General features: G+C 41.3%; 1 protein-coding gene across 1 annotated transcript in view; it reads right to left on the bottom strand.

Annotated features, from left to right (window-relative positions):
* Positions 1-18,279, bottom strand: part of LOC138352778 (mucin-6-like) — a 52,844-nt gene extending 34,565 nt beyond the window's left edge. Inside the window, exons 1-2 of the mRNA XM_069305367.1 lie at positions 18,213-18,279; positions 17,066-17,289 (exon numbers count right to left, since the gene is read on the bottom strand). Coding sequence (XP_069161468.1) covers positions 17,066-17,289; positions 18,213-18,279 — 291 coding nt within the window. The remainder of the gene's footprint in view (positions 1-17,065; positions 17,290-18,212) is intronic.
* Positions 18,280-19,933: the final 1,654 nt, after the last annotated feature.

Below are 19,933 nucleotides of genomic sequence, written 5' to 3'. Positions count from 1 at the left end.
GCCCAACCTCTATGACGTGTCGTGTCTGACTGCTGGCGCCAGCCCGGCGCGCTGGCCGGACCCCCTTCCTTCGTGACGTCACCTTTGCTACGGGAGGTTTTCATTGGCTCCCGGTGCCACACTGCTGTCGGTGACCAATCCGGTGCCACTGACGTCACACGGTTTTGGCGGGAGATCAGAGAAGTAAGCGCCATCTTGGCTCCCTAAAGGGCCTAAACCACAGGCCAAAATATTACTATTTCACAAATTTCTCGGCTCTCCGAGAACACTTCACTCTCTCCCATATATCAAATTGTAGCCTGCAACGTAGAGAACGCTTGGGAAAAGTAGACATGACTCTTACTGCAGGCGTGGGAGAATTATAAGGGGGGGAACTCCGTCACAATATATATATATATATATATATATATATATATATATATATATATATATATGTATATATATATATATATATATATATATATATATATATATATATATATATATATATATATATATATATATATATATATATATATCACTCCCCGACAATATATATATATATATATATATATATATATATATATATATATATATATATATATACATATATATATATATATATATATATATATATATATATATATATATACATATATATATATATATATATATATATATATATATATATATATATATATATATATATATATATATATATATATATGTCTTACCTAGTAGCCAGAACGCACTTCTCAGCCTACTATTCAAGGCCCGATTTGCCTAATAAGCCAAGTTTTACTGAATTAATATATTTTCTCTAATTTTTTTCTTATGAAATGATAAAGCTACCCATTTCATTATGTATGAGGTCAATTTTTTTTAATTGGAGTTAAAATTAACGTAGATATATGACCGAACCTAACCAACCCTACCTAACCTAACCTAACCAATCTTAATAGGTTAGGTTAGGTTAAGTAGCAGAAAAAGTTAGGTTAGGTTAGGTAGTCGAAAAAACATTAATTCAGTAAAACTTGGCTTATTAGGCAAATCGGGCCTTGCATAGTAGGCTGAGAAGTGCGTTCTGGCTACTAGGTACGACATATATATATATATATATATATATATATATATATATATATATATATATATATATATATATATATATATATATATATGTCGTACCTAGTAGCCAGAATGCACTTTTCAGCCTACTATGCAAGGCCTGATTTGCCTAATAAGCCAAGTTTTCTTGAATTAATATATTTTCTCTAATTTTTTTCCTATGAAATGAAAAAGCTACCCATTTCATTATGTATGAGGTCAATTTTTTTTTATTGGAGTTAAAATTAACGTAGATATATGACCAAACCTAACCAACCCTATCTAACCTAACCTAACCTATCTTTATAGGTTAGGTTTGGTTAGGTAGCAGAAAAAGTTAGGTTAGGTTAGGTTAGGTAGGTTAGGTAGTCGAAAAAACATTAATTCATGAAAACTTGGCTTATTAGGCAAATCAGGCCTTGCATAGTAGGCTGAGAAGTGCGTTCTGGCTACTAGGTACGACATATATATATATATATATATATATATATATATATATATATATATATATATATATATATATGAACATAAGAACAAAGGTAACTGCAGAAGGCCTATTGGCCCATACGAGGCAGCTCCTATTTAATATCCTATTAACATCCCCCTTGTTATGTCCATTCATCCACCCGCAAACCTCCACCATGTCACCCCCAACTCTTCGCCCCTCCAGTGAATGCATCCAAGCTCTGTTAATCTATCTTCATATGAAAGACCTCCAATTCTAGGAACCAACCCGGCCATCCTATGCTGGAAACGTTCAAGTGAACCCATATCCATTCCATAGTACGGCGACCCAAACTGAACTACACAATCTCAATGGGGCCCAACCAGAGCAAGATACAGCTGAAGAACCACACCAGGTGCCCCGCTACCAACGCCTCGACTAACAAATCCCAGTGTCAGACTAACAAATCCTCATTTTGTCCGGTCGTGATGGTCAAGTGGATTAAGGCGTCTTGTACATACCAGTTGCGTTGCTTCTGGGAGTATGGGTTCGAGTCACTTCTGGGGTGTGAGTTTTCAGTTGCATATTGTCCTGGGGACCATTCAGGCTTGTTCGCATTTGTGGTCCTCACGTGTGCCCCAAAGAATGAGGTGATTTGGTAAAATGCTATGCCCAAGATTACTATCCGAGTGCCGGCGGTGGGGTGGTTCAAATAGCCTCGGCTATCACCTCATTTTGTCCGGTCGTGATGGTCAAGTGGATTAAGGCGTCTTGTACATACCAGTTGCGTTGCTTCTGGGAGTATGGGTTTGAGTCACTTCTGGGGTGTGAGTTTTCAGTTGCATATTGTCCTGGGGACCATTCAGGCTTGTTCGCATTTGTGTTCCTCACGTGTGCCCCAAAGAATGAGGTGATTTGGTAAAATGCTATGCCCAAGATTACTATCCGAGTGCCGGCGGTGGGGTGGTTCAAATAGCCTCGGCTATCACCTCATTTTGTCCGGTCGTGATGGTCAAGTGGATTAAGGCGTCTTGTACATACCAGTTGCGTTGCTTCTAGGAGTATGGGTTCGAGTCACTTCTGGGGTGTGAGTTTTCAGTTGCATATTGTCCTGGGGACCATTCAGGCTTGTTCGCATATATATATATATATATATATATATATATATATATATATATATATATATATATATATATATATATATATATATATATATATATATATATATATATATATATATATGTCGTACCTAGTAGCCAGAACGCACTTCTCAGCCTACTATGCAAGGCCTGATTTGCCTAATAAGCCAAGTTTTCATGAATTAATGTTTTTTCGACTACCTAACCTAACCTAACTTTTTCTGCTACCTAACCAAACCTAACCTATAAAGATAGGTTAGGTTAGGTTAGATAGGGTTGGTTAGGTTTGGTCATATATCTACGGTAATTTTAACTCCAATAAAAAAAAATTGACCTCATACATAATGAAATGGGTAGCTTTTTCATTTCATAAGAAAAAAATTAGAGAAAATATATTAATTCAAGAAAACTTGGCTTATTAGGCAAATCAGGCCTTGCATAGTAGGCTGAAAAGTGCATTCTGGCTACTAGGTACGACATATATATATATATATATATATGGGGGGATACATAAGGGATAAACATAGGGGCTGCAGAAGGCTTATTGGCCCATACGAGGCATCTCCTATCTAAACACAAAGATTGATCCAGTGTAATTGGCCTGTTATGTTGGACATTGTCTTCTGTGTTGGCATCGATATGTTCTTGTCTTGTCCTTACTCTCATGGTGGGTAGAGTAAATAGTTCCGTGATTTGGGTGTTCATGGTAGGTCGCTCTATTCTTATGTGAATAATCCAATTACACTGGATTAATCTTTGTGTTTAGATAGGAGATGCCTCGTATGGGCCAATAAGCCTTCTGCAGCCCCTATGTTTATCCCTTATGTATCCCCCCATGTTTTTCACCTTCATTATATATATATATATATATATATATATATATATATATATATATATATATATATATATATATATATATATATATATATATATATATATATATGTCGTACCTAGTAGCCAGAACGCACTTCTCAGCCTACTATGCAAGGCCCAATTTGCCTAATAAGCCAAGTTTTACTGAATTAATGTTTTTTCGACTACCTAACCTAACCTAACTTTTTCTGCTACTTAACCTAACCTAACCTATTAAGATTGGTTAGGTTAGGTTAGGTAGGGTTGGTTAGGTTCGGTCATATATCTACGTTAATTTTAACTCCAATTAAAAAAAATTGACCTCATACATAATGAAATGGGTAGCTTTATCATTTCATAAGAAAAAAATTAGAGAAAATATATTAATTCTATTAATATTAATATAATTCTATTAATTCTATATATATAATATATATAATTATTATATATATATTATATATATATATATATATATATATATATATATATATATGTCGTACCTAGTAGCCAGAACTCACTTCTCAGCCTACTATTCAAGGCCCGATTTGCCTAATAAGCCAAGTTTTCCTAAATTAATATATTTACTATAATTTTTTTCTTATGAAATGATAAAGCAACCCTTTTCTCTATGTATGAGGTCAATTTTTTATTATTGGAGTTAAAATTAACGTAGATATATGACCGAACCTAACCAACCCTACCTAACCTAACCTAACCTATATTTATAGGTAAGGTTAGGTTAGGTAGCCAAAAAAAGCTAGGTTAGGTTAGGTTAGGTAGGTTAGGTAGACGAAAAAACATTAATTCATGAAAACTTGGCTTATTAGGCAAATCGGGCCTTGAATAGTAGGCTGTGAAGTGCGTTCTGGCTATTAGGTACGACATATATATATATATATATATATATATATATATATATATATATATATATATATATATATGTCGTACCTAGTAGCCAGAACGCACTTCTCGGCCTACTATGCAGGGCCCGATTTGCCTAATAAGCCAAGTTTTCATGAAATAATATATTTTCTCTAATTTTTTTCTTATGAAATGATAAAGCTACCCATTTCATTATGTATGAGGTCAATTGTTTTTTATTGGAGTTAAAATTAATGTAGACATATGACCGAACCTAACCAACCCTACCTAACCTAACCTAATCTATCTTTATAGGTTAGGTTAGGTTTGGTAGCCAAAAAAGTTAGGTTAGGTTAGGTTAGGTTGGTTAGGTAGTCGAAAAACAATTAATTCATGAAAACTTGGCTTATTAGGCAAATTGGGCCTTGCATAGTAGGCAGAGAAGTGCGTTCTGGCTACTAGGTACGACATATATATATATATATATATATATATATATATATATATATATATATATATATATATATATATATATATATATATATATTGTCGGGGAGTGATATATATATATATATATATATATATATATATATATATATATATATATATATATATATATATATATATATATATATACATATAAATATATATATATATATATATATATATATATATATATATATATATATATATATATATATATATATATATACATATATGTCGCACCTAATAGCCAGAACGCACTTCTCAGCCTACTATGCAAGGCAAGGCAAGGATCTTTATCCCGGACACTTGTCAAAATCGCCAATGTTGGGGTTTACCTTAGTTGTAAATGTAAGTATAAATGACCGTACTTAATATCCTGTCAACGGTCGCCAACATCGGGGTGTCTCACTCTCTCTACAGACACCACCCAGTAGTATTGGCGATAACTGTTACTCACCGTACCCCTACGAGTCTTCACTCAATGCTTGCGGCGCCACTCTTCCCCAGGAGAGTATCCCAGTCGATCTCCAGCAGGCTTTATAGCAAATGATGAGTGAGAATACAGTTTGCTCTCTCCCAACTATGTGCCCGCCCCGACAAGGGCTCTACTACTAACTGCATGGTCGCCAATTGGTGTTTCCCGTGTCCAGTAACACATCAGTGGTTTTGTGGAATTGTGGTACTAGTAGCAGAGAGCTGACTCGTTAAAAATGGTCACAGGCAGGTATTTGTCTCTAATTCTCTCACTCTTTGGAACTGTTCTATAGCAACAAGAATATGGAAGGATAATACAAACGCGAAGGTATTTTGTATTTTACTTAAAAACTTCAAGGTATTATATCCATATCAACAACAAAACATCAAGTACATACAGAAAGTCACTCTCTCTTCATAAAAACTGGGGCTCGTCTAGAGGGCAACACTCCCCCTCCTGTCAATGTCAGCTGAGCGGCCCCGTCACCGTGTGAATGCTTATGTACTTGTTTCTTTGGCGTTAAACGCCTTTTCTTCAAATTCGCAGGGATCACTATGTTTGTCATCAACACAATATTTCTATAATGGCAATAGAACGCAATGAATCACCACACTGATCTCAAGTTCAATAACTCATTTCTACAGCAATTAACATAATATTTCACTATAATGGCGTAATGCACTGTACTTCATGATAATAATAATGAATGCAATTAACCACGGTACTGTCCTTAGATTCAGTAATTCCTTTCGAAGGCGATAACACAATTAATCACTGCACACATGGAAATGTTATTGAACACACCAACATATACATATATATAGATCAATTCATCAATATCGATAATAATAAGATAAATACTGGGCACACAGCCTAACACCAATAACTTGTACACTTATATATATATATATGTTCTCTGACATAAGTTATCATATTAATGCCACATGAAAGAAATCATCAACAACACAGTAAACTCCTCAATAATCCCAGGTGCCTACACACACACCACATATATAAATATCGTTAGAGCTCTGTACAGCCTCACTTCTCACAACTGTGTCCTACCGTGACAGACATTGGTGAGCCTTGCTCACAACATGAAAGATACTCAGGCTAAATATATAGCTGACTAAAGGGGAATTGGGAGGGAAACTTGAATCACCTACTTCCACCTCACTGATGTGGACTCGCCCTCCGGTGAGAGTTGAATTGCAGCTCCTGGTCCCCGGCTCTTGCCTCGTTGTAGGGAACGCCCCCACACACCTACGTCGTCACTAGATGGGTGAACTGCCTCAGACGTCACATACGTCACTGCAAAGACTTCACTTCTTCTTCTTGCAAAGCACCTGTCCCTGGAGCACTTGTTGTTCAATATTTCGTCGATTCCCTCTTTGGTACAACACATGGATTGTAGGAAGACCTCACAACGTACTTGCAGACTACGGGTGAAGCGTAAAATTACCGGGAGCAGGGTACAACTGTAAAACTGAAAGGACCAATCTTCGCATGTCCTACTACCTTGACGTGTCGTGTCAGACTGATCCCTCACGGAGACTTAGCCCAGCCGCTAGGTCATCACATGTGAAGCTATCAGACGTCCCAGTCGTCACTGTCTAGACTTCACTCTTGCACAGCACCTGTCCCTGGAGCACTTGCTGCTCATTTCTCGTCAATTCCTACGTCGGTCCAACACATGGAATATAGGAAGACCTCCCCAGGTGCTGGCAGACCGCTGGTGATGCGTAAATCCTACGGAGATGGGGGATCCTGTCAAACTGACAGGATCCCCTGTCGCACGTCTGACCACCTTGACATACTGTATCAGACTGGTGGCGCCAAAGAGGCGCGATCTCCGGACCCCCCTGCCTTCGTGACGTAATACTTGCCAGGGGCGGTTTTCATTGGCTCCCTGTGCCACTTCACTGTCAGTGACCAATCTGGTGCCACTGACATCACACAGATTTGGCAGCAAAACGGAGGGGCCGGCGCCATAGTGGCGTCCTAAAGGGCCTATACCACAGGCCAAAATACTTGTGTTTTACGAATTTCTCGCCACCGCGAGAACACTACGCGCTCCCACATATATCAAACTGTTGCCCGTAACGTAGAGAAAACTCAGGAAAAGTAGATATGATTTTAACACGAATTTTCTCGATCTTTCGTACGTTTCTTTTCACTGCTGGTGGTATTTCAAAAATCAATTCTCCAAAATTCATTTTTATTTCTAGTCTGACGCGACACTTGAGTGCGTTTCGTAAAACTTATTACATTTTCAAAGACTTTAGTTTACACATACACAACTGAATAGAACTTACACATCTTCAATTTTTTTATATCTACATTTGAGTGAGGTGGATGGGGTGAGGTGGTATTAATAGGGTATTAAATTCCTAAACACAAGGCAGGACATGAAACAATGGGTATTGAATGGAAGTGATTGTAGTAAACCAATTAGTCCATATTTTTTTATGCTTCTATATTGGAGCGGAGTCTTGAGGTGGGTAGAATATTGTTGTGCATTAATTGGCTGTTGATTGCTGGTGTTGACTTCTTGATGTGTAGTGCCTCGCAGACGTCAAGCCGCCTGCTATCGCTGTATCTATCGATGATTTCTGTGTTGTTTACTAGGTTTTCTCTGGCGATGGTTTGGTTGTGGGAAGAGATTATATGTTCCTTAATGGAGCCCTGTTGCTTATGCATCGTTAAACGCCTAGAAAGAGATGTTCTTGTCGTGCCTATATACTGTTTTTTTTGGAGCTTACAGTCCCCAAGAGGGCATTTGAAGGCATAGACGACGTTGGTCTCTTTTAAAGCGTTCAGCTTTGTGTCTGGAGAGTTTCTCATGAGTAGGCTGGCCGTTTTTCTGGTTTTATAGTAAATCGTCAGTTGTATCCTCTGATTTTTGTCTGTAGGGATAACGTTTCTATTAACAATATCTCTCAGGACCCTTTCCTCCGTTTTATGAGCTGTGGAAAAGAAGTTCCTGTAAAATAGTCTAATAGGGGGTATAGGTGTTGTGTTAGTTGTCTCTTCAGAGGTTGCATGGCGTTTCACTTTCCTTCTTATGATGTCTTCGACGAAACCATTGGAGAAGCCGTTGTTGACTAGGACCTGCCTTACCCTACAGAGTTCTTCGTCGACTTGCTTCCATTCTGAGCTGTGGCTGAGAGCACGGTCGACATAAGCATTAACAACACTCCTCTTGTACCTGTCTGGGCAGTCGCTGTTGGCATTTAGGCACATTCCTATGTTCGTTTCCTTAGTGTAGACTGCAGTGTGGAAACCTCCGCTCTTTTCCATGACTGTTACATCTAGAAAGGGCAGCTTCCCATCATTTTCCATCTCGTAAGTGAAACGCAGCACGGAACTCTGCTCAAATGCCTCCTTCAGCTCCTGCAGATGTCTGACATCAGGTACCTGTGTAAAAATGTCGTCAACATACCTGCAGTATATGGCCGGTTTGAAGTTCATGTCGACTAAGACTTTTTGCTCGATGGTACCCATGTAGAAGTTTGCAAACAGGACACCTAGGGGAGAACCCATGGCGACCCCATCTACTTGCTTATACATGTGCCCATCCGGGCTCAAGAAGGGTGCCTCTTTAGTACAAGCTTGGAGTAGTTTCCTTAGAATATTTTCTGGTATGTCAAGAGGAGTACAGGCCGGATCACGATACACTCTGTCGGCTATCATCCCGATTGTCTCGTCCACAGGTACGTTGGTACACAGTGATTCTACGTCCAACGAGGCTCTTATCCCTGTGGCCCGTGTGCCCCGCAGTAAGTCAACAAATTCCTTTGGAGACTTCAGGCTGAAGGCGCAAGGGACATAAGGAGTCAGCAGGCCGTTGAGTCGCTTCGCCAGTCTGTACGTGGGTGTGGGTATCTGGCTGATGATTGACCGAAGTGGGTTTCCAGGCTTGTGTGTCTTGACATTTCCATACGCATATCCAGGTTTATATTCCCCAATAATCTTTGGCAGGTGGAGTCCGGATTTCTTGGCGTTCACAGTTTCGATCAGTTTGTTGACCTTTGCTTTCAATTCGGCTGTAGTGTCCTTCGTTACCCTTTGGAATTTAGTTTGGTCAGAGAGTATGAGGTTCATTTTCGCCAGATATTCGTCTTTTTTTAGAATGACGTATATTGGCGACTTGTCACCTCTCCTGACAACTATCTCCTTGTTCTCACGAAGGCTTTAAGTTGCCGCTTTGAGCTCGGGGGACAGTATGGTGCTTCTGTAGTTGCCTCGATTCTTTCCTCCTTCCGCAATAAGTTCTGCTTGTAAGGTATCTTTGGTAGTGACCTTCTTTTGTGTCTCGAGGTCGAATATGTCGTCCAACAGAATTTCCAACTCCACTTTCCGGCCCATCTCACTCGGTCTGGACATAATATGAGAGTTTATACCCAGATTTAGGAGAGTGACTTGGTCCTCAGTGAGGTTAATTCCTGCAAGGTTCAGGAAACCATCTCTTGGTCGTGGAATTGCCATAGGTCCTCCATATAACGTTGTTAGTTTCTTGATAATCCTTGTTTCAGTGCTGAGGTGATGTCGGTCTGTGAGGATGTCGAGGTGTTGTTTCAATGTGGGTACGGAGACTTTCGTCGATGTTGCTATTTCTCCATTCGTTTGTAGCATGAAGTAGTTGCATTTTGTTGTCTTTGATTTCATTTGCTGCCTTGTATATCTGTTCACGAATCAGATCCTGGCGATATTTTATCGTGAAGGCTTGATTCCTTGCTGCTGGGTCGTGCGTTTTAATATTAGTATATTTTGGTAGCAGTCTTTCCTGTAGAATTATTAAATAATATTTCGGTCATATTATTAAATATGACCGAAAAAGTAAGATTAATAATTTTAACACGAATTTTCTCGATCTTTCGTACGTTTCTCTTCACTGCTGGTGGTAATTCAAAAATCATTTCTCCAAAATTCATTTTTATTTCTAATCTGACGCGACACTTGAGCGCGTTTCGTAAAACTTATTACATTTTCAAAGACTTTAGTTTACACATACACAACTGAATAGAACTTACACATCTTCGATTTGTTAATATCTACATTTGAGTGAGGTGGATGGGGTGAGGTGGTATTAATAGGGTATTAAATTCCTAAACACAAGCCAGAACATGAAACAATGGGTATTGAATGGAAGTGATTGTAGAAAGCCTATTATTCCATATTTCTTGTTGCTTCTATATTGGAGCGGAGTTTTGAGGTGGGTAGAATATAGTTGTGCATTAATTGGCTGTTGATTGCTGGTGTTGACTATAAAACCAAAAAACCGATTTACTATAAAACCAAAAAAACGGCCAACCTACTCATGAGAAACTCTCCAGACACAAAGCAGAACACTTTAAAAGAGACCAATGTCGTCTATACCTTCAAATGCCCACTTGGGGACTGTAAGCCTCAAAGAACTCAGTATATAGGCAAGACAACAACATCTCTTTCCAGGCGATTAACGATGCATAAGCAACAAAGCTCTATTAAGGAACATATCTCTTCCCATAACTAGACCATCACCAGAGAAGTCTTAACAAAACCACGGAAATCATCGATAGATACAGCGATAGCAGGCGGCTTGATATCTGCAAGGCACTACACATTAAGAAGTCAACACCAGCAATCAACAGCCAATTAATGCACAACTATATTCTACCCACTTCAAGACTCCGCACCAATATAGAAGCATCAAGAAACATGGGCCAATAGGCCCTTTGCAGTTTCTTCCATTCTTCCCTTTTAACTTACCCAATATTATACCCATTGTTTCGTGTTCTGTCTTGTGTTGAAAGTTTGTTCACCTCATCCACAACTGTTATAACATATCACCTCACCCAAATGCAGGTATAAAATGAAAGCTGTTTAAACTCTGTTTAGTGTTTGCAGGTTGTAGTTGTGTGTGTGTAAACTAAAGTCTTTGAAAATGTAATAAGTTATCACGAAACGCATTCAAGTGTCACGTGAGACTAGAAATAAAAATGAATTTTGGAGAATTGATTTTTCAATTACCATCGACAGTGAAAAGAAACATAAGAAATATTAAGAAATATCGTGTTAGAATTATTAATCTTACTTTTTCGGTCATATTTAATAATATATATATATATAGCCCTAGAGAATGGAGGCTCACTTAAACTCATCAGTTAGTTTAAAAGTTTACTGAAGCAAAAGAATATATACACATATAATTGTATAAAGAAATGTCAAAAGGGGGATATCATCCGCTGGCGGCAACACCCCTCGCGGCACGCCTTCTGGCAACATGGTCAGCTGACTGGGTCCTCCCGTCAGACGGTGGGCACAAACCTCACGCCTCTAGCAACATGATCAGCTGATACCTCTAACTGTCAGACGTCGTGATTTTCCAATGCCTCTAGCGATGCAATCGGCTGGGCGCTTCAAAGTTCGTTGCTGGCTCTTTGCACACCAGCTACCACCTCCAGGATCATTAACATCCCCGCCTTAATGCTCACACACACATCAACTAATGCTTAAATGAGTTTTTGGCTCCTAGCCTAATATCCTGTCACTTATATAATAAAATGATGAGTAGAAATATTCACAACATATAAAATACTCTAGCTCGCTTAGATCAAAGGGGTAAAGGGAAGGACAATTATCTACCTTATTTCACTCCAACCATGAAGCTGACTCGTCCTCAGTTGAGGGATGTTGAGGTTCCTGGTCCTGGCGTCTGCTCTGCCGTTGACTAGTTCCCACCACACACACAGGTTCCTCCGTCGCCTTCGTGGTAACGCGTCCTCACCGTGCTAATTCCCAACAGGTACTGCCTTCCTCCTCCTCTTCTCTGGGGTACTGGAGACAGGTACCTCCGTCATCGTCCTCCACTCTCACTGGCACTGCCGCCACCTCGCAGTCCTTCACAGCTTCCCCTCGCCTCACTGTCAGTAGATTTGGCCCGGCCATAGCTACTCGCTTGATGTAGAATACGTGGTCCTCTGGGCATCCCAGACGTCACCAGCCCAACGTTCCCTCTGCTGCAGACTCTTGATAGAGCTCTTAGCTCTCTGATCCGGTCCGTCCTTGCCTCTGGGCACTCCACGAAAGTTGGATGGCGTCTTTAGACTGTCTGCAGAATCGAAGCGGAGCTTGAATCTACTGGTAAGAGCTCTCTAGATCCGGAGCTCGCTCAAGCGCGTCTTCCCTCTATGACGGCTCGTGACGTACTCTTCCTGCCCAGGCGCCAGCCGCCCCCCCCCCCCCCCGAGCCCTCCGCCTCGTGACATCACACCGCCCGAGGGCCCTCGTCATTGGTCACTTCCGGCACGTGACCTCACCTGGCCAATCAGGTGCCGGGAAGCGTCAGGACGTCTTGGCGGGAAACAGGATGGCTGGACACCGTCCTGTGCCTCAAAAGGCGTAAGCCCCTTGTAATATCAAACTTAGCTGACCATTTTACAGCCAGCATAATTAATCACGCTCCACGCTTTCCCACACATGAAAATGTTCCCTGAACATCAGAGAATACTTAGGCTACGGAGATATGACTCTTCTAAGCTGAGAAGGAAGAAACATAGGGGTGGACACCGTCACAGTATGTCCACACCACGTACTTGTGTATGTCCACACCATGTACATGTGTATGTCCACACCACGTACATGTGTATGTCCACACCACGTACATGTGTATGTCCACACCACGTACATGTGTATGTCCACACCATGTACATGTGTATGTCCACACCACGTACATGTGTATGTCCACACCACGTACATGTTTATGTCCACACCATGTACATGTGTATGTCCACACCACGTACATGTGTATGTCCACACCAGCTGACATGACACGCCGTACATGACTGGTCAGTTTCCCAGGTGAAGCTGCAGTCCCATTGCCCGAAACGCTATGCATAATAGTGGCTTTAGGTACTGTATGTACTAGCTCTTATCTATAAATCAATCAGAATATTTGTAACTCTGCATCTATGTATGTACTTTTCCTAAATAAAATACGCCTAACCACTTGGACAGTCGGGAATTGAACGCCGACCTGCACGAAGCGAGACCGTCGCTCTACCGTCCAGCCAAACATTGGAAGCTTGTGTAAAGTCCTTCCTTCAAAGACTGTTAGGGCCAGAATTTCGCCATGGTCTATTTTCTCCTCCATATACGTGTGAATACTTACTTTTAGTGAAGAGTTTTAAGACTTCAATTAGCTCCTGGTCGGAATATCCGAGGGGTAACTGAAGTAAATCTTTCAGAGAACTCGCTCAGGTAGGAATTCAAAGATATCCGCCAGAGAGGACTTACTAATTCCCCCCTTTCTCCAGCCTCTCTTCTCAAAGTAGGGACCTCCTAAATCATGTCATTGCCATTCACCTTGGCACACTTGGGCTAGACCTAACTGGTTCACTTATCCACATAGCCTCTGCACCGCCAACGAGTGTAGGATCTAAGACCTGAGAATACTTTCACAACTTGACGCCATCGAAACAATTTATGTAACCTAACCTGTCCTATTCTAGCCTAATGAAAATAAGAGATAACATGTATTTTATTGATGGTTGGCACAAGTTATGTAACGTCACAGTGATGTCATTATTGTTTGTTTTTTTTAGTCCGGCATCAAATGTTATATTCTAATGGAGTGCTAAAACTCGCCAGTCAGCTGACCGCTTCACTTTCACCTGGTGAGTGCGTGCGCTTCCAGCCCCCTAGTACACGGGAACCGTTTTCTATGTTGGGTCGCCAGAACACGTGGTTAAGAAATGAACGCTGAAACTAATTACAACTTGCTTTTGAAAGATTTAGATTTGATTTAATTAGTAATTGGTCAATGACATGGAAATAGGTGATGAATTGAGGCCTAACTTTTCTTTTTATTTTTTTTTAACTAATGTGAAAGGTTAACTCTATATACGGGTGATGGTTAAGATCAAATTTCAACTGACATATCTATACTCTGGACAAAATTAATCTAAAAAATGTCAGCAATGAGATATCCAAAGCTACCAAACTGACCAAGACAAAAAAGGATATACAATCAACATATACATATACAACTCATGGATATACATTCATGTATACATATGTATACATGAATGCAGGGATATACACATTTGGTTCAAGTTCAAGTATGTTTATTGAGACAAGAGAGAAATACATCTCGAAGGGATAGAGTAACTTAGGCTATTTCTACCCCCCACCCCTCCCACACACATCTGGTAGCTGAGCAAATCCACAAGGGCTGTGACGAGGATTCGAACCTGCGTCCGGGAGCATCCCAGACACTGCCTTAATCGACTGAGCTACGACAGGGTAAAAGGGTTGAAACCGAAGATTAAGGCAGTGTCTGGGATGCTCCCGGATGCAGGTTCGTATCCTCGTCACGGCCCTTGTGGATTTGTTCATTTGATGCATCAGGTTAGTGTGATCTGGTAGCTGAGGTCTAAGCTGAGGGGTCTGGTAGCTGAGTGGATAGTACGCAGGACTCGTAATTCTATGACCCGGGTTCGATTCCCGGACAAGGCAGAAACAAATGGGCAAAGTTTCTTTAACCCTGAATGCCCATGTTACCTAGCAGTAAACAGGTACCTGGGAATTAGACAGCTGTCACGGAGCTGCTTCCTTGGGGGGGGGGTTGTATGTAAAAAAAAACATATATAAAAAATTAGTTAGTAGTTAGTAACAGTTGAGACAGGCCGGAAGAGCAAAGCTCAACCCCCGCAAGCACAACTAGGTGAATACATCATCGAGAGGTGTATCCCAGTTTTCGGTGTATATACATTAAGGGTTTAGTCCTATGTATTCTGGAGTACTTGCTGGTTGGTCAGTAAGGTATTGTGGTGTTCTTACTAGCCCCTCCTCCTTCCCCCCATGAGGTTGAGAGAGCTGAAGCACAATGCCTTCGTCAACACACCAGTAAGGGGTCGCGACCAACCGTGGACCCTTCGGCGCCATTGATGAGAAAGCCTATCATCCCCCAAAAGTCTGGTTCTTCCCGGTCCTAATTGAAGGAAACGGGAAGGAAAATATAGGGACGTGTTACGGCCCTCTTGGGTCGCAACTGGGTTCTTTCTCTGATGTTAATAGAGTTTGGGTATCCGACCCCAAGTTAGTAGTGGCTTTCAAGGGGTGTGCTCCGCAACACAAGTAAATTAAAGGGGAAGGGATAAAACTGCATTTAAACTTAAATATATAATTATTCCATCACCAATAAATAAGTATATAAACAGTCACAATCGGGGTTGCTATTACTACACTTATTTACAATAACTTCTTCTTCGAAGACACGGGATGCTCCACGGTGCTCAACGATGCTTAGCCCTTGATCCTCTTCTCATGGCCTCTCGACGAATCCTTGGATTCTCCTAGCTAGTCTACCCCGGCCACAGGCCAGCCAAATCACAGTCCCACAGGGTGTACCGTCGTGGAGGCCGTCAACCACAAATCCAGCCTGTAGCTGGCAGGTTCCAATCAGCTACGCTGCGTAGGCCACTCCACGACCGATACTAGGGTTGCGAGCCCTAGGCAGGAGCCTCGTGTGATTCTACAGATCACTCTCCTCACCACAACACCCCAGTGGCTAGTCTTCTCCTCCAGTCAGCCCCGGGTACGACAATCTCTGGTTCTGCCACCTCACAGGCAGGCTAACACATCAGTGTTCATCCGAGGGGGGTGACTCACAGCTTCAGCAGCAAATGTGTGGAGGTTCTACGGCTGCCTTGGGTAGACTGATCCAACGTACATTACAGCAGTCCCAGGTCGACTCTGTAATCAGACACGTCATTAGTACTGATGACACTCTAGGGCACCTCACTCACAGGCTTAGACAGAAACGTCCACCTATCCGCTCCATAGATGGCGTTGCTGTCCAAGCGTCACCTCACCAGAGGTCAGCAGCGGCTGTGTTATGAGCTGATCAGGACGGGAAACTAGCCTTTGTGGCCAGTACATCTCGTCCTCACTAGATGGCGTCTTCCATTTGGAGGGGGTTTCGGGAGCTGACCCACAGATGGCGCGGTCGTCACTGCTCCGTGCTCGGACGCTGGGCTCGGGTCCGTAACAGGACGCGATCTACCCCCCTAAAGAGGGATTACATCCGCACGTATCCGGTGCTATAGGAAATGTGTGGGGGTTTGGTCGGCCGCTGTAACAAGGTCCACGGTGAATGCCGTCGGCCACCATGCAGCGCCGCAAAGTCCCGATGGTCACTTGCCTGGGGGCCCCCACGGGCATAGAACATGCTAATTGTGGAAGCAGAATGTTGAAATATTTAGGTCTTCTTGCAAGCACATTTATATAATACCTACATCCTGGTGGGGGATTAAATACTACATATTTAAGATATATATTTCCAGGTGAATAACCCTTTCAGCAGAAATATCATGTAATGTTTTGAGTGGAGCAGAAAAGGGGAAGAGAGCTGGAGAGGAGGAGAAAATAGGAACACTTCCAAAATTAACATCGTGGCTCAACACAGGTACAACGACAGCAACACATACCATCTTCTTCCTGAGGTTATCTTGAGATGATTTCGGGGCATTTTTTTTTTGTCCCCCTGCGGCCCGGTCTTCGACTAGGCCTCCACCCCCAGGAAGCAGCCCGTGACAGCTGACTAACACCCAGATACCTATTTACTGCTAGGTAATAGGGGCATAGGGTGAAAGAAACTCTGCCCATTGTTTCTCGCCGGCGCCCGGGATCGAACCCGGGACCACAGGATCAAAAGTCCAGCGTGCTGTCCGCTCGGCCGACCGGCTCCCTTAGGACCATTCCTTCAGATATAGCATCCACTCCTGCAATGTCAGTCACTAGTACGGTTCCTTCAGATATAACATCCACATCAGCATCCACTCCTGCAATGTCAGCCACTAGTACTGTTCCTTCAGATATAACATCCACATCAGCATCCACTCCTGCAATGTCAGCCACTAGTACTGTTCCTTCAGATATAACATCCACATCAGCATCCACTCCTGCTACCAATCATCCAGTTTCAGCAGACATACCATCATTGCCTGTTGCTGCTACTGCTGGTGACATTTTACAAGAGGAAATACCCTAATCTTTAACAGTAAAGGAGCTTGCAATCCAACAGACAGATCCGGGGATATGAAGCATTAATGATACTAACACAATAGATGACTGAAGTCGTAGTGGGCCCCTCATCATGTCAGAATCACGATAGGAACCTTTCAAACTCACGCTGAGTTTATAAAACAGCTGGAGTAGAGAATATGAAAGCAAGGTATTTATCAAACAATGTATTCAAATGTTAACTGCGGAATGGCGAGTGTATAAAACGTGAATGGCTACTCTAGTCACCATCCCAAGGTTGTTTGTACTGAGTTGTATGTCGCCTATTGTCCAAGAAAGAATCTCCCTTTGCTACATTGGGGTTCAATGACTAGAAGCACAGCAATGATTTTGTAGAACATGAACATGGAGAAGAACACCGCAAGTGCATTACAGCATATTTGATAAGGCATAAAGAAACTGGAGGTGTACATTCTTTATTACTTGAGCACCATCGGTCAGAGCAGGAATATTGGCATGAAGTGTCGACACATGTGGCTTCTGTAATTCGCTTTCTTGCCTCTATAGGTTTGCCATTTTGTGGAGAAAATCAGATTATTGGGTCAGCAAAAACTGGCAACTATTTAATTATACAAGAGCTGCTGAATGAATTTGACCCATTCTTGGAATAACATCTCAAAATGTATGGAAATCCTGGAAAAGGGAATCCGTTATATATATGTGAAAATATTTCTGTGGAATTTATTGAATTAATGGGACAACAGGTTTTTTGTACTATTCTTGAAGAAGTAAAAGTGTCAAAGTATTATTCAGTAAATGTAGATTCCATTCCAGACATTTCACACACAGACCAACTGACATTTACTGTCCGACACATTAAAGGCTGTGAGTCTGTGGAACGTTTCTTGATGTTCATCTCCATCTTTTCTCATGGAGCAATGGATGTAACAGACATCGTCGTGGATTTTCTTAATGAGAACAAAATTCCAGTATCAAACTGCCGTGGTCAGTCCCACGGCAGTTTGTGCCTCAAATATGTCTGGACGATATACTGGATTGCAAGCACGGATTTATCAACTTAATGAAATTGAAATTGAAATAAATTTGAGGTAAAATTTACACAAAGGGATGAGGTAGCTCAAGCTATTCTCACCCCGTTCAGTACAACATGTTAATACATATATATAGACACACATGACAAACAATAAACATATTACCGAACATTCCGAGAGATAAACATATACATTTCCTCCTTTACACAAGTAGTATGGTATCAGCTTAATGAGTCTTGCCATCTATGTCCCCTGTGCTGGACACAGCCTGAACTTGGTGGGAGTAAAAGCAGCAGTGTTGTCTACAGACTGTCAAATTCTTTGTCTTTGTTCAGCATCTGTATTAATTTTTTTGTTGGCTCTACTCATCGCTGGAATGTATTGACATCTTTAGGAAAATATTGTGTTGTCAAGCGTTTGTTTGACACAGTATGGTCAGCACTTTTTAATGCGGTTCATGGTCTGTATGGGGGAGTTTCGAAAAAATAAAACACGCACTGGATTCTCTTATCAGCTGACGATGAACAGCAAGTGAATACAAGGCGAGAGGCAGAAGAATTGAGCAAAAAACAATGGAAAACCTAGAAACAATCTTTCTCGCAATTCTTTGGAATGACATACTAGAAAGAATGAACAAAACAAACAAGGTCCTGCAATCAAAGGCTGTGAACATCCTTGTTGCCACGAATCTTCCAGAGTCTATGAATACCTATCTTCAGGAAACTAGAGAAAATTTAGTGAATATAAATTCAAAGCCAAGAGTGTGTACAGATACAGTGATGGGAAAAAACGGGAACGAAAACGATGTGTGCGTGTCAGTAGATATGATGGGTCAGCAGAAGAGATATTTTCATTAAAACCGAAAAATTCAAGGTGGAAACTTTCCTCCCTATTCTGGACACTCTAATCTTTGAACCGACAAAACGTGCAAAGGCCTATTCACAGACTTGAAATCTGTTTTCTTTCTTCAGTGAATTGAATACCATTGCTTCTCACGCACTGAAGGAAAAAAGTGTGAACATCTGGCTAATATGTATCACAAAGTCCTGAATTATGATGACCTATTAAATGAATGTGAGCATCTCTACACTACATGGCTCTTGATGAACATTGTATGACTCTCTTTGCACTGGACAGTACAATAATTTCCGACAATTAAAATCTGTATTCCTGAATGTTGACATTGCACACAGAGTGTTCATGTGTATGATGGTGACTAACTGTACAGGAGAACATTCTTTTTCAAGACTGAAACTAGTAAAAAATCTGCTTCGTAGCACAATGAGGCAGCATCGTGTGAACTGACTTTCACTCGTGTGCATGGAAAATGGCATCCTGAAGACTATGGACTTCAAGCCATAATAAAGCAAATCTCTAATAAGAAAGACCGCAAATGCTTGTTATAATACGAAGTTCGTAATAATTTCATACTGTGCCATCTAAACAGAATCGACGTAGGCTGCTGCGGTACGAGGACAGTCAGTCTACCCAGGGCAGCCAATAGCTAACTGAACGGAAAGGAAGGGAACTATCA

This window comes from Procambarus clarkii, chromosome 54 (assembly GCF_040958095.1).
Source record: "Procambarus clarkii isolate CNS0578487 chromosome 54, FALCON_Pclarkii_2.0, whole genome shotgun sequence".
NCBI classification, from domain to species: Eukaryota; Metazoa; Arthropoda; class Malacostraca; order Decapoda; family Cambaridae; genus Procambarus; species Procambarus clarkii.
Note: the sequence above shows the minus strand (reverse complement) of the source record. Positions and strands in the feature narration are given on the sequence as shown.